Source organism: Thunnus thynnus, chromosome 6 (genome assembly GCF_963924715.1).
Source record: "Thunnus thynnus chromosome 6, fThuThy2.1, whole genome shotgun sequence".
NCBI lineage: Eukaryota > Metazoa > Chordata > Actinopteri > Scombriformes > Scombridae > Thunnus > Thunnus thynnus.
In genome coordinates this window covers 1,706,342-1,726,781 of record NC_089522.1, presented here as the reverse complement: position 1 = coordinate 1,726,781, position 20,440 = coordinate 1,706,342, and the positions used below count along the sequence as shown (strand labels likewise).

The 20,440-nt window shown below is 39.1% G+C and overlaps 2 protein-coding genes across 5 annotated transcripts; both read right to left on the bottom strand.

The window, feature by feature from the left end:
- Positions 1-424: 424 nt before the first annotated feature.
- Positions 425-8,612, bottom strand: lrif1 (ligand dependent nuclear receptor interacting factor 1). Its single transcript, XM_067591211.1, has 3 exons — positions 8,252-8,612; positions 4,410-6,111; positions 425-2,799 (listed from the first exon to the last, which is right to left on the bottom strand). Exons 1-3 carry the CDS (start codon positions 8,287-8,289, stop codon positions 1,813-1,815), a joined length of 2,727 nt encoding a protein of 908 aa, XP_067447312.1. The 5' UTR covers positions 8,290-8,612; the 3' UTR covers positions 425-1,812.
- Positions 8,613-10,357: 1,745 nt separating this feature from the next.
- Positions 10,358-18,693, bottom strand: renbp (renin binding protein). 4 transcript variants are annotated; one of them, XM_067591207.1, is made up of 12 exons: positions 18,427-18,693; positions 16,720-16,819; positions 16,475-16,550; positions 16,310-16,385; positions 14,313-14,491; positions 12,643-12,870; positions 12,085-12,166; positions 11,783-11,958; positions 11,535-11,666; positions 11,252-11,339; positions 10,937-11,054; positions 10,358-10,826 (listed from the first exon to the last, which is right to left on the bottom strand). In XM_067591207.1, the coding sequence occupies exons 2-11, from the start codon at positions 16,812-16,814 to the stop codon at positions 10,981-10,983; spliced, it is 1,206 nt and encodes a 401-aa protein (XP_067447308.1). In that variant the 5' UTR covers positions 16,815-16,819; positions 18,427-18,693; the 3' UTR covers positions 10,358-10,826; positions 10,937-10,980. The 4 variants fall into 4 exon arrangements, with proteins under 4 accessions (XP_067447308.1, XP_067447307.1, XP_067447309.1 ...); XM_067591206.1 differs by having other exon boundaries at positions 10,358-11,054; XM_067591208.1 differs by lacking the exon at positions 18,427-18,693 and adding an exon at positions 18,198-18,364 and having other exon boundaries at positions 10,358-11,054.
- Between the last annotated feature and the right edge of the window lie 1,747 nt (positions 18,694-20,440).

Here is a 20,440-nt window from a genome sequence, read left to right as displayed (position 1 = left end):
CATCTGGAACATTTGTCAAATCAATCAAAACTCAAAACAAACTTAATTGCTATCTGGCCCTGAAACGCAACAGATTCTACTGGCAGTGAGACATGCAGCACATTAAGCTGCACAATATGTGACTGCATGTCACAAACAAACTGAGGGACACAATTAACATATCACTGAATGTGACCAATTCTCTTGACATAGTCTATTGTACATATGGTTATTTTTTGATCTAATCCATTGATAACTATTGTGTTTGTCATTTGATTTGCTGTTTTACTGTTTTATCATAATTTAACACTGCTTTTATGCTTTGACTTTACATTGTCCTACCAATGCAAGAACTGTATATGCTTGAATTGGTAGGACATACATACACACACACACACACACATACACACACACGCACACACACACACACACACACACACACATATTAGATATTTATGCACAAAATATATTTCATGTTTATTCTCTGTATTCTGCTTTTCTGGTAGTCACATTTGAGCTGACTTTTATTTTGTGGCATTTCCATTTTGTTAAAATAATCAGGATAATTAATAAATGCATAATTTTAACAAATTAAGTGACAAAAAAATGTACAAATAGCACTTTATACGTCAAAACAGTGGTTTGAACTTAATCCACACAATATCATTCAGACAGTCAATAGCATTAAAAACATATAAGCCCTCACATGTGCCTATAAAGTACAATGGTGATATATGGGAACTTGTACCTCTTATGGCAAAACACGTATCCTGGCCTGTTATTTATCATCAAACTAACAAATAAAGTTTGTTGGAACCACTGAACAGTGACTCTGCAGTAATTACAACAAAACATTGCACAGATGTGCCAAAACCTCACAGGAAAAGGCTGTTCTTCATATTCAAAGTCTTATACTGCAATTAGTAAATTAGTAAATATTATTATATTTTATATTAATGGTCAGTTGAAGGACCCTGAACTATCTAACTTATTTCTGTTTATACATATATATATATATTGTATATGTCTATATATATATGTATATATATGTGTGTGTGTGTGTGTGTATACATACACACACACACACACACACACACACACACACATATACACATTTTTATTTATTTAATTATTAGGTTTGGGACGTCTGCTGGTAGAAAAGCTCATTCAACAAAATAAAACCTCGACAACCATTAACAATGAAGCCGAGGAGTTGTATGAATGTTGAATGAACTTATCAAAGAATAATGGAATCTGTTTTACAGCTCATAAAATATGTCTTCATAATAATCATTTCAACCAGTAAACCTATTTGCATAAGTGCCCTAATAAAATATAGAATATAAATATTAGTTTTTAATAAGCATGACTTCCTCTGAATATCGTTACATTTTCACTTTCAAAATAAAACATATACGGATGTTAGGCTAAAATATAAAATGCTTGTTGGTGACTCATTTGTATTAATCCACATTTTCTGATGTATTTAGGCACTTCTCTCAGTCTAACTCAAGAGAAGAGATCCTGTCACACATTTATCAATATGCTTGTTAGGTTCAGTCTATTTTATCTCTGGCCTGCCAAGTGAAGTTTAAGCCCCCCAGGCAGTCAATAAACTCACTCAAATCTCATATTTTCTTCACCTTTTGAACTAAAGTAGACACTCTAAGAAGTCTTGACCTCGGGATCAGTATGTATTAATCTAAAATCTAGTATGTGTGTTAGTCCTTGTTATTTCCAACAAAAATAATTAGTAATAGCAGACATATATATGAAAAACGAATCCAATAATATCACAACTGTTAGACCATTAGAGTTTGAAATATTGTCTTTTTAGTCTGAAATCATGCTGTTTGTCATCATTTCTAAAGAAGCCTCTTTCTCTTTCAGAAGCTCTTTGAGTCTATTGATTTGTTTATGTCGTTTTAGTTCATCAGAGTCCATGGACGTCGCAGATAAAATCTCACTGGCTGGAACCTTGTGAGCCTTACATCTCTGTTTGTTCTTGGCCGTGACGCAGTTGATCCTTCCGGGTGATTTCCTGTCTTTTCTCCGAGCCTTAGTCAGCGTTCCTCTTCCTTTTTTACTTGATGGCTCTGTCATCCAGGCCCGCATCTCTGGTTCTTCTAACCTGGCGCTGGACTTCACTGCAGGATCCAGAGCACCAGGGATGCAACATGGACACATTGTGCGTTTCCTCGCTCTACCCATTCTCCTTGTGTTTGTATTCGGATTAACACAAGTTTGAGTCTGTGAATGGGCAGATGAGTCCTGTGACTTGAGGATGTCATGTCCTTCTGTGTTGGGGAGATCATCATCTATTGGTTCCACGTAGTCAATCACTGGCTCAGTTTCAATATCACGCAATATTCCCTTGTCTGAACTTTGACCTGAAGAATACTCACTCTTCAAAGTAATGGGAGCTTTTGTCATCTGCTTGAAAAGAGAACATTTGATCGGTCTGATATCTGTGTGAGGGCCTGTAGTGACAAATTCTCCTGACAGTTTCTGTTCAGTCAGTAGGTTCACTCTTTTCACACTGATAAGACCGCTGTTGCTTTCAGTTTCTTGTGGATCATAAAGGTCCTGTAAAAAGAGCTCCTTCTCTTTTAATCCATTTGTTTCCTGAACGTCTTCCACTGACTGTTTAGTCACTGACTTGTTCTGTAGAGCCTCTTCAGATACAGCCCCAGTTGATGCTTCATCAATCCTCTGCAGGCAAATTTTCACAACGGCCGTAATTCCAAATATCTGCCTCAGCAGGTGGTCGGCCATGTGAAAGGGTTTTGGTGCCAGTGACAATGTCCCATCTGTAGAGCTCTGCAAGTAAGACAAAATGACACTGTTTAAAGTGGCTAAAATAGATATCTTCTGCACAAAAGGAGGACTGTGGATCTTGTCCCTGATCACTTCCACTGGGGGTACGTTAGGAAGGGATCTCTTAATGGCCAGTATGAACAGGAGGGATGATGACAGCAAGCAAAAACTGTTTCAATATTCAACGGGAACCTGAGTATTATGCCAAGACAGATGTGTAAAATTGTGAACCTATCCATGAAGCAGCTGAAGAGCCAGATATTTCAGTTGTTTAGCTTCCCCGTTCGAACTAGTAGGGAGATGTGCTCAACTGCACAAGACGACTTGATAACTGTAGGCAGTCAACAAGTCAGTCATGAATTAACGAATTAATCAGATTTTTACCTGTTAAGATTACACAATTGAGCATGTAAAGATGTAAACATCGTTCTGTGATGACATTTATGAGAAACTACATGTTTTTGACCAAATGCCTACGCTTGCTCCATAATAACTGTTTAGTTACATGCACTATAATAAGTCAAAATCGCATTCTTACATGATTCCCTAATTGAAAACATTTCCATCAAAGGCACTATAAAGTATTCCAAAGTAATAAAGCAATACAGTTATGAAAAAGGAGTTGATATTTCGGGCGCCTCTGGTTCTGAAAGTAAACATGTCATTAATTTTTCCCACAAACATGTTATGTTACTCATAGTAACGAGTTTGAACACGTCTACAGCTTGGATCAAAATGAAACTCTCCTGGTTGAATCATCAGTACAAATAATGTTAGAAAATATCTGCATCTTTCATAAAAAGTCGAAGGTACAAGACTGTGGACATAAAACCTGTTAGCAAGAAACATCTGATCACAGAACCTAATGTTCCGTTAGCTGTGCTGCTAACGGAAGGTGAAAACTAAAGATGACAATGTTGGAAAACGGATTTCACAATCTACAAACTAAATCAATGTATTTTCTGAGTTAACATTGGATGAATTAAGCAACAACAGAACTGACTGTGATGTGAGTGAGTGTCAGCAACAAAATCAGTTTGATTGCTTTGTTTTCTACTGGAATGTCCTAACTGGCTGCTAGCGACGCAGTGCTGGGCAGCGCGGTGTGGCGCGCCATTTTGAGCTGAACTTTTGTCGGACGTCCTGTTTCTATTTACTTCCTGTTGCTTGCGTTGAAAGCATTGACAAGGAACAGCTAATTACATTTACATCTAAATATCGCGATATAAAACGTGTTTTCTGTTTAAAAAGTACAAACGTAGGATAGCAAGTACTCACTTATCTTTTACTTGAGTGGTTACGTCTCCACTCTGATCTTGAGTGCACAGCTGATTGGTACGTGTTTGCTTATTTACTGATTCTGGAACTTTTAATGAGGGAGAAGAAGTAAATGTCATTTTTCAATATAATTCAACTTTACAATATAATTTTTTTTGTGGAAAAACCATATTAGACACAACTTATTATTCAAAGTTGAGTATTTTATGTACATCTTAAAACATGTCTGGAGGGGATCGTTAAAGATAATTTTGAGACAGGAATACAGAATGGGGAAAAACACTTCCTAAACCAGCGGCCCATCCCACTTCCCAACTCAATAGTAGTCCCCTCACCTTCATTTTGGAGGTGTCCGCTATTTGAGAGCATATTCCACTGCTGCTCTCAGAAGTGCTGGGATCTGCTGAACTCACTGTTTCTAGATCTACTTCCATGCTCTCCAACTGTTGGGTGGAGTTACTCTGCTGACTATTTGTGTTTGAGGCCCTATTATTATTATTTGTGTTCATCACTGCTGCACCACAGACATGCGTTACATTTTTGACTTTTCTGACTAACGTGCTCTGTCCAGGTTTTCCTCCTCTCAGAGAGGGTCTTCCATCTCTGCCATCGCTTGCTAGATGATCCCCGAGAGCACTATTTCCAATCAAGGTTTCACTGACTGAACTAGTTGCACCATCCAGGCTCTTTTGTTCCGTCACACTATGCAAGCCCCTTGTGCCTGTCTGGTCTGCCTGTTCCTTCTCAAGTGCTTTTTGTATCAGATCTTGTGTTGACCCAGACTCAGATTTGGGTGGAATATATGATACAAATATTACATTGTCTTCATCCAGATGAGTCACGGTCGACATACAACCTGATGCTGCTTGTTGAGACAAGTCATCTGGACAATCATCATTGCAAAGGTCAATCACTTCATCTGATTCATCAGGAATAATAATCCTGGAGTCTTGCCTGAGTACATTTTGGGATGGCGGTGTGCTGGTTTTCTTGACTTTGTAACTTTTTGCTGCTGCTGTGGGTGGATCAACTTCCCTCCTCTTTAATTTAAAAGGTTGGCTACATTTTTTGGCCACAAAAAACACCTTCCCATTGCACATGACCAAGGCGTTTTCATGTCCTTTTTCACTTTTGGCCAGACTTGATGAAGAATCGGGCGTCTCTTTTGTCATGATTTCACAATGCTTGTTGGCGACTTCTCTCTCTGCAACAGCTCGAAGAATCTGTGAAGTAACGGAAGGAGAAATAAGAGGGTCAAGAGTTGACGCTCTAAAACCGTCTTCTTCCTCGATCACCCACTTCATGGGGCTGTTGGGCCTTTGTGAAACCTTTGGAATTAATTTCAAATGTGGTTTGGATCTTCCTGATGAAGGTGAAGTCATATCTGATGTCTTTGAAAGTATCTCGGGTGCTGAATTGCTTGGTGGAGTGGTGCTTTGATTAACAGTTGTCACAGGTGACACATAGACCACACTGGGTAAGCCTGAACTCGAAGAGGAGCTGGTTGATGAAGTAAAAATCTGTTTCTTGATACCTGGGGGGAGTTCGGACACTGGGACTGTTCTGACTTGTGCATTAGAGGGAATCTGAAGGTACTGTCCTCTTGGGAGTGCTGGGGATTTTACAGTGACTGGGAGTCTTACTGACTTCCCACAGTTTGTGGCAAGTGTTGCCATCAAAGGTTTTTCTGCCATGAAGTTTAGAGTCTGTTGTAGTGGATACTTATTCAATGAGTTACCAAGGTCCGAACATTGTTCTGTTACACCTACTTGATTAGGCAAGGCCTTCATGATGGAAACCTGCTCCCTGACAATTTGTTGGGTGGCTGAATAACTCAAAGCTGCAGTTTTTCCCATGTGAACAGGTGCAGAGGCGACCTTTATGGTCATAGCTTTCCGTGGTTTGGGATCTGTTTTGGGTTTGCTTATTTGAGTTTGGACAAACTTCCCGTCGACCATTTGTACTGGAATCAGTTTCATGATGTTCTTTCCATCAGCTCCAACCGCAGGCATTGCCTGGTAGAACACACCAGTCCCACTGAGAAAAAAAGACAACAGAGCACAGAAATACTGATTGTCAGTTAGGGACAGTAAAGATTAGAGGGGAAAAGACGTACTTAAATTATGTCTGTTAATATGTCAAATAGCAACTTTCACACACAATACAGGCCAAGATCTTTACAACGCTGGGCAACACAATTCTGGGCAAAGCAGGGAACTTCACCCCTCCCCCCCTTAAAATCTGATTTTCAATGAGCACAGAGAAACTTTCCATTTTCAGCAGATCAATGTGAAAACAGCTTTTTTAGTGTCAAACTCTGCACATATTATTCTATCATACAGTGAAGCTCAAATATCCAAGTTAAGGAACAATGAACAAAACACATTTTTGAGTAGAGGGGGACTTCAAATGTTTTTTTTGCATATTCCTAAATTATCCTGAATTCATTTAGTGTTTAATCAAAACTAGTCAATAGGTGCTTCAGGCTTTTGCCCTGAGCACCCAAGCAGTTTAATATCGCCATGATGGTTAATATTACGCTGATCCATGATACTGTAGTTTTATCATGATAGCTTAGAATGATGGTTATTATACTGACATGTGTAAAATAACAAGGAAAACATGGAATACATGAAAAACACTGCTGAATAAAGCTAAACAATGAAGATGACTTTTAAGGTTGCACAAGTTGTAACAATCCACAGATTTCTTATTAGCTTACATCCTATTTCCATATGTTGGTATGAGCCCAGCAAAAATGTTGTGACCCTGGCCAAAAATGGTTCCAGTTGGACAAAAACAAACACAGCAACATGAAACGCAAATCATGCTGCTGGCTGAGTTTGAAAAGCAACATGATGACAGAAATGGTGCTGAAATAACTTTGTTGGGTAAGTTTGCTTTTAAAGTTTGCTTTTATGTTCTACATCGCTCATGTTGATGAAGAGTTCAGCTCTGTTTTCCTCACAGAATTCTGACAAAGACTGTCAGCAGTTGTTTGACATCCTGGAGTTAGCATTAGCATTATCCTGCCTTAGCATAGGCTCAGTAGCTTCATGAAAACTGGAGTGAAATCATGGATGTATAATAAGAGCTGGATATGGTGCCGCCGCTCTGCCTTGCAGCCAATTTTTCCCAGTGGCCACTCACGGTATTGCAGCGAAAAATCCCCCTGTGGCCCAAAAAGGATTTTCCCCACAGACCACCATTGTAAAAGAGACGCCTGTAAAACTGTTGACAGGACACCTCGAACTGCAAATGTAAATTATGACTCTTTCTATTATGAACTTTTGATCCATGGAGGTTTTATGTTTGTAAAACTTTCCTCGAGCCGAGAAAAGCGATTTAAAAATCTGTGACGTCATCACAATGCAAAGTCTATAGGCTGAGCGGGAGCTCGTGGGCGGGGCCAGCGGGGGAAACACTGTGCATATTCAGTGGGCCGCACAACACGGAAGCAAACCCGGAAGCTAGAAACTTTTTTTGGCGTATGCGCCAGATGAGCAGTTCCTTTAGGACTGAATGGGCGCCATTTTTAGTCCGATATCCAGCTCTTATAATACATCCATGAGCGAAATGCATCAGATGGAATTACAAGAGCTTAGAATTCAAACTGATAGATTATCTAACAGAACATCTACTTTTGATGATTGTCTTTTTCTGTGTTGTTTATCCTAATAAAATACTGTTGCATGTCAATATGAAATCAGTGTCTTTCTGTAAAATTGATGTATATGTCTTGTATTAACTAAAATATTTAAAGTGTTTGGTTATAGTCTATATCATTTATTATCAGGATTATCATGTGACATGAGTGACATGTTGTTAAGATGTATAACAAATGTCCAGGTCAGACAGGACGTTGGTTAAACCACTTTAGAAAATAAAGCATATTAAGTTGTTGATGCAGGATGTATAAAGCTGCAGAATACACACACTACTTATAAACTTTAACAGAATAGCTGAATAGGCCCGTTGATGATGGTAACAACATATTTCAACAGCCAGGGAGGACGCCCAGCTGATGGCCTGGTAACGTCCCGGAGATCAACACAACTTTCATGTTGTAACTATTTTTGGACCATAACAGGACGTCTTGATGGGACGTTCAAACAACAGTCATTCAACGTCTGTTTGCTGGGATATGTCAGATGTAATTAACTTCTTATTACTGTACCTATGAGCTGCGTCCGCTTCTTTCCTTGCAGGGTACATGACGCATTACACATGTGTAACCTAGTTTGTAATATTCCAGCTGGTCGTGTGGCGTCGGTGAGACAGGATAATTCCTGGATCGAGCTTTACATGTAAGCCATGGCCATGAAAGGATTGGTGTAGATAAAGCATGCTTTGTTATTTTCGTCGTTCCTTCCGTCCTCGGAGTAGAAACGGAGGCTGCCTATAGCCTCGCCATAATCAGAGACCAAATACACCGCCGTTTTATTCGCACAAATGTCATGTTTAACTCCTTACATCTTCCCACAGTTTCCTTCACCTCTCGGCTTCCGTTTCTGTACAGCATTTGTTACATCAAACTTCCGGTCTGTTACAAGGGATATTTTCAATGCAGCGAAACCGATCGCAGTTTTGTTTTGGTGTAAAGATTGTCAAGCGAAGTTTTCACCACATATTTGTAGGCGAAAAATAGTTATCGTGTGTTTTGATCAATGATTGATGATTGATGATGATATTTTATTTATTAACGCCAAACAAACGCGTACAGTATCGATGCCAAACTTGCTCTTGAACTCTTCTTTCTCTGCTTACATTTGTTTTTGGATGAAAATGATTCAGTTTCCACAGATATGATGCAAACGGTTGATATAATTCTCATGTGTTTATGGAGAAATCATTACGATCAGTTGGTGTAATCATCCTATTAACATTTCAATTTCAGTTTTATTTATATAGCGCCGAATCACAACAGAAGTCATCATAGGGCACTTTTCACATACAACAGGTCTAAACCGAACTCTTTATTTTACAGAGACCCAACATTTCCTCATGAGCAACGAAAACCTCCCCTTTAACGGGAAGAAAGCTCAAGTAGAAACGGCTCTATGTGGGTGGTTCACTTAAGAGAGAGAGAGGAGAGAGAGACACAGAGGAGCACAATAACGCAATAACAACGATGATGATGATGATTATAATAATAACAACAACAATAATAATAAAAATAATAATAACGTTTTGAATGGTTTAACTTTCCAGATTTCAGTCTCCAGTATTTATCAGATTAGACATAGAATACCTGTTCACCTTCATATAGGTTGGTGGACTATGAAAAAGCCAGGGGCAATGAAAAATATGTTGTAATTTATAACTATATTTACTATAGTTTTAAATAAAACCAAACTACATTAGAAAAAAAGCATTGTATTGTCACTTACCCCTCCTGGTATCTAGCCATGCAGATAGAAAATATGTGCTTGCATATGATGTGATGCACTACAGTATAATAACAGTGAGTGAATCAGACATCTTTTCATCTAAATGAAATAACCTTAATGATAAAAGCAAACATTATTTGCAAATATAATTCACTGTGACACATATGTACAAACATTATTTATTGAGATAGCAGGTGTAGAAATAGGCAAATACTCCAAAATGACCTTTAACTGTTACGCTTATCATTCACAATTATTGAAAGTACATTAGCGTTGAGTTTCTTGTAACTTCAAGAAAAGAAAGTGAATTACCAGAGTCTGCTGATATATGCAGAGATTTAAAGCTGCACCAATCAAATATTTACAACGGCTCAAATGATTATCTGTGATGTAAAAGAAAAGTAACACTCTACGTAGCTGTGTAGCAGCTTTCAGCTCATTGTCTTGGTTTTATAGCCTACGATTTTACTGTTTTGGTTCAGTTTCATCACCCTCATCAGTGTTGTTTATAGTGTTTATAGCAGCAGCAGGCACTGCTTATTTTTAGTGATAAAGCTCTGATAAACCCATTGTACACTACCTGTCCAGCACTAAACAGCAGACAGACTAGCTAGTCAACATAAATAAGCAGGTATATTCCTCAGGAGTTGGTCCAGGTGGACATAAACATGCTAATGTTGCTCCAAGTCTGCTGGATGTGTAAATAAGGAACAGTTTGCTAACAAATTAGCCATATCAATTTTACAAAGTGATGATATATGTAAAAACATGTGGGATGTTTAGCTTCTTATGGCGTTTTGCCCAAAATTGGCCAAAAAAAACAGAACCCTCCCCCCCGAAAAACCTGATGCAATTTAATTTTTTTCTCATAAGTAATAATGACTCATCACTCATTCACTGACTCATACTGTATTACATGGTACATTGGTGATCACTGCCTTCAAAACGTACTTCAATCATGTGTCATATCAGAAACTTCAACATCATTAACTGTCCAATTACAAATGAATTCAATGAAATCATCTGCATACATCACATTACACATTAAATCATCATTTAATATTTCACTGTAAAATCCATTTACTGACCAGAAAGCCCACAAGCACTAAAATACTGCAGCTGTAATGTTTTTCTGCTATACACCATAGTTCACCAGTATGTTGAAAGAGCAATCAGTATACTTGGAAAAAACAAACATCTCGCAGAGTTGCTAGCTGTATAAGCTGGAATGAAAAGAATGTAAAGATAGATGCTCTTTAAAAAGGTCTTTAGATGTTCAGTGTACATGTAGAAGGCACTTTTTTCAGGGTGGCGGGGGGAGGGGGAGGAGGGGGGGGGGCACACTGCCACACAGCAACTGGACTATTGTGATGAGATGAAACAAGTTACTTTGCAGCAAAGCATATTTGAAGATGAGTGTAATTTTGATTTATAACCTGATTAAAGCAGTTTGATTTGGCAAACAGACTCACAAATCAGATTCAATCCTATTATCACAACAGTCATGTCTGAACGCTCAGTCCTTGTTTGCCAGCAGATCATCCAGGATACGCTCACACATATACAGGCAGCGAGGCACATGGAAGAACCCTGAATAAGAGAGGAGAAACAGAATTATTTTAGCATGCAGGCCGCTACACCAGGCCCAAGATCCTCAGGGACCCTGAAGGCTCCGGTTTTGGTAATACTGTACGCACCACTGAAGCACAATATAAACTGAACTGACTGTGACCCAAAGTTACAATCTTTACAGAGCTCAAACCTGACAGTCTCAGCTGTGTTCTTACCTTTAAAGGGGCCTCCTTTAAAATCCAGCGCCACTCTTCCTTCTTGTGTCAAATAGCCAAACCACTCGCCGTTCTTTGCGTCAGAAAACTGCACAGAATCAGTATATTAAATTGACAGTGCATTAAAATATAGGTATAGGTAGGTATCATTTTGAACTTTGGACAGAGCTCAGAATGAAAGCAAGTAAGCATACCTGTATATCCCAAAATGTTGAACTATACCTTTAAATAAGTCATCAAAAATGTTCTACTGTGCCTTGTTGGCGCTGCAGCGTAAACTCACATGGCTCAAGGTGTATTCATAAACCTGAGAGAATCTCTCCAGCAGCTCTGGCTTCTTGGTTTGGCTGTAGGCCATCAGGAAGGCAATGAGAGCCTCACAATGAGGCCACCACAGCTTCATACTCCACTCCAACTGGTCAGATACACAACAAGTATCACACAAAACGTAATAGATCAACCAAACAATACCAAACAGCATCTACTGCCTGAAGGAAAAACCCTGTCATATGTAGAGATGATTTTTTTTACCTGTGTGGGACAGTGACCATCCACATCCAGGAAGTAGAAGAGGCCACCGTGCTCTTTATCCCAGCCATACTGATAGGGCAGCTCCACAAACTTGTTTATGGCTGTTCTCTGGAGCTGCTCGTCACTCTGCTCTGCACTGTACTGAAGCAGGAACCAGCCTGCTTCCAGGGCATGGCCTGAGTCAGCACGGGTCGTCATGAGGGGAAGACAAAAGAAAAATGGAAAATGTTGTGGTAAGCGAGAATGAGAGAAAAGTTGGACCTGTGCTTCTCCATGCACTGATATCACAGTGGAGTGTTTACCTGGGTTCTGTAGTCGGCCCTGGCAACCCGGCAGCTCTGCTCCCTCCAGTGACACATTCTCTAAGATAGCTGTGCCGTCTCTCTGTGCCAAGAAAAATACAAATGAAGTATTATATTTTACATATTAGGAAGCTTGCACTCATATGACTGACTGACTGTAATTTGACAGTCATTAACTGAGAGGGCCAAAGTAAAACAGGAACTCCTGTATTCTAGTTGATGACTAAACCCCCTTTCAGACAGGATTAACATCACAGGGGGAGGTGGGGAATGAAATATTCTCTGTGCTGTAACTGAACTCATGGTTCTTGATGGCATTTAATCATGGGGAAATGACAGGATGTGGTCTGTAATAGACATGTACATTCAGCAGGACAAAGCCAAAAGCCTCCTGAGGGGGCGCCAGAGAGTTGAAGATGAGGCAAAGATACTGTGTGAGGTGAAGAGTCAAAAATCGACTCACAAACTAACTGACGTAATTGAAGCATACTAACAGAAATGACCCTACTTGTAATTATATAGCTCTGGAAGGTCATTATAACTCCACAGTGTCCACACCTGGATATGTTGTAGAATCTGCTGAACACACCAGCTGCCCAGCTCTCTGTACTTCTGAACCACTTCCTGCCCTCGGCCTTCAGTAAGTTGTTGCACCAGACACAGCAGCATCATGGGAACTGCCATGCTATTGGTGGGAATGTCTCCAGGAAGTTGGGGCCGGCCCAAGCCTGACGAGTCCACCCGGACCCAGTAGATCAGCTGCTCCATCATCTGTTCAGCCTCCAGCTAGTAAGAGAGTGGAACAGAGTCCAGCCTATCAGTGTGATCATGTTGTGGAGGGAGGTGAAGTGAAGCATGTTGGGGCAAGAAGTATTTACTCAAAAATGAAACCTCCTGCATTACTCAACCAGACTCCAACTGAAACACTGGTGAACTGCTTCATATTAGTTTAACTTTAAAATTACTACGAAACTTTTAAATCATTGTTGCTCAGGAGGAGTTTTGTGGATTTTGGAAGTTTCAATAGTAGAGGAACTGAAACAAGCCTACTGTGACAGAAATAAAGAGGGGAAGCTTAAACATGAAGAGGAGTGAATATTACAGCCTACAGTCAGTGATGTTACACTGTCAGCTGCAACACAACATGACACTGGACAGAGAGCTGCAGAGAGACGTTTCCTAGCAACCACTGTAATGTATAATTAACTGTGCCAAAACATGCAAAAAAAATCATTAAGTGTAAAAACCCTCTGTGTAAACTGGCACCCACGATGATGATGATGATTATATGTTTAACAGGATATTCATTTTACATTCATTTTGTTTTAGTTATACATTTTATTTTAGTTGATTTTGGTATCGTATCTGAAGAAAGGCAGAGACATGTCATGTCTGTTCATGACATGTACGACAGCTCTGGACTGCTTGTTCATACCTAAATGTTCTTAAATCATGAAGCCCATTGATCCTATTTCAGAAACATCCTGCACAAAAGATCTGTTCAGAGGGGAAAGTTAATGATTAACCGCAGCTCTAAAATAATGCAGTATGCATATCATAAAGTCCTCACAATATAAAAACATCTGACAAAATGAACAAGAATGAAACTTGCCCACAAACAGAACAGAACATGGAGTCTTATATGGCAATTTTAGGGGCGTGGATTATATCTCACAAATGCGCACCTACTCATGAACAGGTGCCGTTCATCAGACTGAAATGAGCAATTTATTACAAGTTCAGGCAGTTAAGAGAATTTGTTGAAGCCGACTTGTGAGGTTTAGGATAAAAATATGAAAATGCTCTTGCCCATTATGTAAACAAACATGTCTATGGAGCAGGATGTATTTATTAAGTATCATTGCAGTTTACCCAATCGCCTTGGATATTTCTTGTGCACAAGTGGATATTTCAGTCTGATGGTGCAGCTAGATAATATTAGGAGCCTTCCTCTGGGGACCATGAATTTCATGGAAATCTGTCTATTAGTTTTCCATTATCATGGACCAAGAATTGGTGAAAGAGGAAAAGTTGGCTTGACTGTGGTGCTAGAGGAAAGGTCAGGAGTGTCACCAACATTGATACCATATTTCATAGCAATCTGGATGGAAGTTGTCAGAAAATTATCCTATATAGTTTTTGACAAACATTGTCCAAAACAAGCAGGGCATAATTGCATAATGGCATGTTTTATAATACGCAATGTGGTTTTAACAGTTTCTTCATACCTGTATGTCCTTGTCACCAGTGACCCTGCTCAGTTCATCCATGGCCATGATGTAGAAACACTCACTGAATATGGTCCTCTGAATTTTGACTGTTTTACCATCTCTTGTTAAGCAGAAGGCGCACTTCCACTGGCCACTGCTGCTGGAAACACGAGCAAACTTTCTCAGGAATGCTCCTCCTGAAACATAAACACAACAAGAGTGTATTAGCTGATGACTGGACACATCAGTATGTGAGCTCTTCTCAGACATGAATACACAACATCGCAGCCTTCATCTGTCTGTTAAAGTAGCGGTCATTCAGATATATGTGTAACATGTCAATGCTGGGTATGGCTCTATTCAGAAAGAGCCACACTGCTGGTGTATGTTTGCTGCTGGAGAACAATGATCAGTTGGAAAAGTAATGATATGAGGGGAGAATAGTCTTTCCTGTTGTTTCACAGACTGTCCCGGTGATGAATTTAAAAAACAACAAAAGACATCTCCAACTGCAAACTTAATACACTAGAAATACACCAACAGTTGCACTAAATATATTGTTGTTGTCACATGAAAGATATTTAACTCCAGATCATAGTACAGTTCATGTTTTGATTGATTGACTTCATTTTAAAAGAATGCTTCTCTATGTGTAAATCATACTGTTGTTAACCTCGTACTGTAAAACTCCGTTCAAGCATAAATAAATGGTGGCCAAGCTAAAAGCACTGCTGTTTTCTTTTCCTGGAAAAGTGAGATTTTGCAGATGAAGTTTCCACCAACAGTGATGACATGTTGTGTACTTTATTGTACCTTGAAGGTAATTAGAGGAAAGTGCAGAGCAAACACTGTCATGACTGCCATTAATCTTTTACAAAAGAACACTACGTTCAACCATCTGCTGCCTGTGGACATGTGATACTTCAGCCGCATGAACTCATTTGCGTCTCTAACTCTAACTGTATTTTGCTGAATTTTAAAAGCACATTATTTTCACTTACAAATTCTGATGACTGATAGGAGGGGATTTTGTGAATATATTAAAAAGGACAGGTTCTCAGTTTTTCAAGTGTGTCTTCAAACAACAGTCAGGAGCCCAAATGAACAACAGAAGTGATGGGGGACAATATCCAAATTTAAAAAAGTTTATCTGAAGCTAATATGAAGCTTCAGCGTCCAAATGAGTCAAATCAAGTAGATATCTTTCAACTTTACAGTCTTTTTAGTGCCAAAGTCCCTCTTTTTGTTACTATACTTCCACCTGCAGCTCAACAGGGAAACACTGTCCAAGGAAACACAAAGAGGGAATTTGAGGCTAAAAAGACTGTAAATGTGTCAGATATCCACTTGATATGACTAACTCAGACTGATGAAGCCTCATATAAGCTTCACAGAGACTTTTAAATGACTGTGTGGACACACTGTGGATTTTGGCTCCATCACTTCCATTGAAAGCACATTTGAAGGATCTTTTAATATGAACAAGAGGATTACAGCGAGGAAAACCTCTCTCACTGGTCATATATGTTCATTTATGACCAGTGAGAGAGGTTTTCTGTTTTAAGACAGACATGAAAAATTGTGACCCTATCCTTTAAGTATGATAACTATGATCTGAAAAGCAAAGGGTTCATCCTGTGAGGAGCATGAATGTGTTAAATAAATTGAATGTCAATCTGCCATTTCTTTAGATTTTCTTTAGATCTTTATGACCAAACAACATTGCTTTAGGGATGCCAGTGCTGTTTGGTTACTCAAACACATTGGCTTGCTGTGACGTTTGGTATACACAATCATGGTTCCAAGATGAGGTTCCCTAATCATTTTTGTATCCCCTATTATAAGTTTTAATCTGTCCAATACTTTGGTTTATGACCAGATACCTGCAGAACCGCAGGGACAAGTTGGAATATCTTGCTCTTGGCGAAAGTGACACAAACAAACAGTTTCTGGTGGTGGACTTCCTCTAACTCAATAGGTTAAACCTGCAGAATGATGCTGTTATTCACACATACCAGCTTTTGCTGCTTCGAGAATTTCAGGCTTGCAGAAGCGATCCATGGTTCGGTACAGGCGGCAGTACATCCACACCTGTGAAAGTATTAAAAAAATATTAAAAAACAGAATGGAGTGGATTACTCCTGTCCTGCATCACACACACACACACTACAGAGACTTACCTGTCTACCCTGCAACCAGACGTATTTCAGCTCATCATAAACCTTCCCATCCTTCCCAATACAAGTGAAGAAGCCTCTGAAACAGGAAGCAGAGATTCACATTCATCACAAGGATACAGACTGCATGCACACAGTTAACAGTAACGTGCACCACTGATGGACATGTAAATTGACGTTATTACTTCACGTCGCCATGAGTAGACAATATTACTTCCATTTCAAGAGAATGCAAGTAACTACAGTACCCATGTACGGTGTCATGGGAGTATCTCAGCCAGAAGTCCACGACACTGTCCAGCTCTGTGCGGATCCGCTCTCGACACTCCTCCAACTTCAACATTGTTCCTTTCAAAAAAAAAAACAAAAAGAAAACAACAACTGGAAATCAGTTTGCGGAAAAAGACATTCCCTTGTTTATTTTTGCCTTATTTACAAGAATATTTGCAGAATCTTTGAATCATGTCTTCTGTTAAATTTGACATATTTACAACAAAAGAGCTCTTAAAAGAATACATGGAAACAATGGGACTCACTGTCATCCTCAGCTTTATATTTTGGTAAAACAATAAAGGAATAAGTGTCACACACAAACTCTACTCAGTTTTTGCTCAGGTTTAGTTGGTGTTCAGTATTATATGGGAGCCAATATTGTACCTGTATTATTTGCAAATGTGCATGGAGAGTTGTAAAAGTGTGCACTCAGATTTGGGGATGTGTACAAGAAGCTCTAAGAATCTGGAAATATATATTCATAAAACCATAAAACCAAACGTAAATGGGCTTTTAATAATGAATGAAAGGTGATTGATAATAATCGAGTTTGGGCCCTTTCCTTATGCAGCATTAATAGCCAATAATTAGAAACTAGAGAAAACAGGTGTGCAGGCTGTATACAGGACTCACAATCAGGCTCCAAACAGTTGTGCCAACGACATGTTTCCAGACAAATGAGCCTTTTCTGGCTTCTACTTCTCAAACTATTATTTGCATTTCACCAGCAGTGAAGTTTTTCTACATGTTTACCATCTGCGCAACAAGTGACAGCTCTCCTCACTGCTGCACCGCTCCAACAGAGCTTCCCTTAAATAGAGGTACGCTAATTACCGATAGCAAGCACGCGCCTGTCAATTTAGAATGATTGTGATTCACTAATAAACGCACAATGGTGAGAACAAAATTGGCTTGGTGCGCACGTGTCATGAATCCGATGATAATTTTGCGTGCGCACTTGTGAGCAAAGTAAGAACATTTCTACACACATAGTAGAGAATGAGACGCATCGACCTGAGTGAATTTATTAAAATACAGTTTAAAATATAGTTATTCTCTAATAACATGTGTCAGCTCATATATTTTGGGATCAACAAACTAGCTAACTGTATATAAAGTAGTGTAAACAGTAACATGCTGCTCTAACACTGATGCTTCACTATTAATAATCTAATGATGTCATATATAATAATATATCAGTCAGAGGGACCAAACCACTACTTTTACTGCAATACTTTAACTACATCAAGCTCAGAATGATTTACTGTAGGACTTTTACTTGTAACGGAGTATTTTTACATTGCTGTTTTGGTACTTTTACTTCAGTAAAGCATCTGAACACTTCTTCCAGCACTGCTAGCTGCATGACTCCTACCAGCAGTGGTGAAAATGTGCTGACTTCTGTTCTCTACTGCAAAACTTTAATGTTGAAGGCTAAACGCTCAAACCGGACCTTATCTCTGCTACCTTGGCGCATCTCTTTCCATCAAAAATCAATAGTCCAGTTAGAAACCTGGCCGTGGTTTAGGATTTAGGGTTGAATCCGTCTGTTCTTGCTGTTTATTCTCGCTGAAAAGCGATGACAATGCTGTTCTTCTGTGCACTGCACGGTGTAACGGAGCAGTACTGTGTATAATTATCTAGTGTTCAGCAGCAGTGTGAATAGAGAATCATATTCTTACCCTGGAGTCCAGCAGAAAGTTTGCAGACAGTGTGGAAGCGTCTTCCTGCGCTGTGACAGCAGCAGACGGACCGAGAGGTCGGAACACGGTGCGTCTGCTGTCCACAGACTGCGATGCGCTCATGAGGAATAAACTGAAGATTATATTATTGATGTCAGTGAGATCCTGCATTTACAATAGAGTTCAGGAAGTGGAAAAGAGTCATGTGATGCAGTGAACCGGGAGAAGTTGCGCAATAGTGTTTGATAGGTCACATGAACTGCACTATCTCGTCTTTTCCTTCCCTTTGTGTTGTGTTCTTGTTTTGTTCCTGACGTACTATGTGCTATTTATTGTTGAATAAAGTTTTGTATAAAAAACTTAAAGCCTAGTGTTTGAAATGAGAGAGCAAACGCTTTTTTTCTCTTTCAAAAAATGATGGAAAAACCAGCAAGCATACAGAAAACTAATGGCCAGTTCTAATATGGATGAAGAATAAAACATTACAAAAATTAAATTTAAAAGAAGAGAAAATAAATAGAAAGTCATGTTATGGCTACATTGGTCATTCAATATACAAACAAAATGACTTTTAGCCCCCGTCCTCCCACCTCCAGTAAGTTTGTGTTTATGGTCATTTTTAAAATAACCTAATCCTAACACGTAACAAGCCCACATAGGCACAATATCTCACTGAAAATATTAAAACTTGCTTTTGACACAGGGCCCCTTCATTAGACAGAGCTTACAGTTCAGGTAATAATGCATGAGCCAACCATTTTTGCTGAAATGACATAAAACAGAAACACTTTGGTAATTCAGCCTCAGACAAATGTTACCTCTCATTCTCCAGGGCACAGATGCTGACATGGGTGTCCACTATCCAGAGACCACATATGACTCAATTTTAGCAGTTTCTAACCGTGTATTTAACCTGTCTTCAATAAACTGAGTAATATTGTAGCTCAAATTAAACCGTTTGCTCTTGATTAGACAGTCCAGAAAGAACACTTATTACACAAAGTGTTGAATGCAGGCTTAACAGAGAGGTTTGTCACAACTCTAATTCTCTTTGAACAGTCACATGCTGTGATCTTTCTTTAACAAACATTTCCAGCCAGAACCAGCAGTGGACCGACTGAATTTATGATGTATTTAAGATATTCTATTAAAAAAAATACAATGCCATTTAAAAAAATCTGTGAAATAGAAAATAAATCACTTTACTGAATCATAAATTCAGTAAAGTGAAGAAAACATGTTATCACTGACTATATTTTGTGAATATGCTGTTCATAAATGTTATCTTGTGAAAGATGGACAGAGATGTGGAGAGTTCCTGCTGGCCAGTAACCAGCAGATGGCAGCACTGCTGCATCCAAACCTCCTGTACAGTCTGACATGAATTCATTTGGCTAAGACAGTGTAGAATAACAGAAAATATTACCATAAGACATAAAAACAGGTGTCCACAGCTGCTCAGTGAGTGGAATAAGTCGTGTTGTCCAACTGATGTAGAATGTTGCGGATCTGTTCAACTTTAATCAGTTTTAATGTACCTGTGATCCAGGGTTCCCACGCATTTTTAACAATGAATTTTCAAAAATTTTCCATAACCTTTATATAATATTTTACCCCATTTCCATGACTTTATTTAAGTATTCTAAAATAAGAAGGCCTATATAGCGATCATAGGGTGCCATAATAAGGCTCTTACTCCAGTTTTCTACAGTATGCCCTAAAACAGGCAGTGTAGCAAAAATGTGGCACAGAATATGGAATGGAATGGAATGCCTTTGTGTCTACACAGACAGTAGACTCAGAGAATTCCATTCCATATTCACTGCCACATTTTTGCTACACCACCTGTTTTAGGGCAGACTGCAGCACACTGGAGTAAGAGCCTTATTATGGCACCCATATTCTTTTATCTTCACTAATCTTGCATTGGCGTAAGTGAATATCAGCATTTGCCACACTTATCAATTTAAAATGGTGAGTAGAAGCTTTAAATTAAAGTTTTGATTGGTTTGCC

What these genes read in the sequence shown, in the direction of transcription:
- lrif1 (XM_067591211.1), bottom strand. Translation starts at nt 8,289, where the DNA reads ATGTACCCTGCAAGGAAAGAAGCGGACGCAGCTCATAG. An exon ending in GAAGCGGACGCAGCTCATAG is followed by an intron (nt 6,112 to 8,251) that starts GTACAGTAATAA and finishes TTTTTTTCTCAG; the next exon opens with TGGGACTGGTGTGTTCTACC. An exon ending in CGGACACCTCCAAAATGAAG is followed by an intron (nt 2,800 to 4,409) that starts GTGAGGGGACTA and finishes TCTTACTTGCAG; the next exon opens with AGCTCTACAGATGGGACATT.
- renbp (XM_067591206.1), bottom strand. Translation starts at nt 16,814, where the DNA reads ATGTTGAAGTTGGAGGAGTGTCGAGAGCGGATCCGCACAGAGCTGGAC. An exon ending in CTGGTGACAAGGACATACAG is followed by an intron (nt 12,871 to 14,312) that starts GTATGAAGAAAC and finishes CTCTCTTACTAG; the next exon opens with CTGGAGGCTGAACAGATGAT. An exon ending in ATGAATACACCTTGAGCCAT is followed by an intron (nt 11,340 to 11,534) that starts GTGAGTTTACGC and finishes GATTCTGTGCAG; the next exon opens with TTTTCTGACGCAAAGAACGG.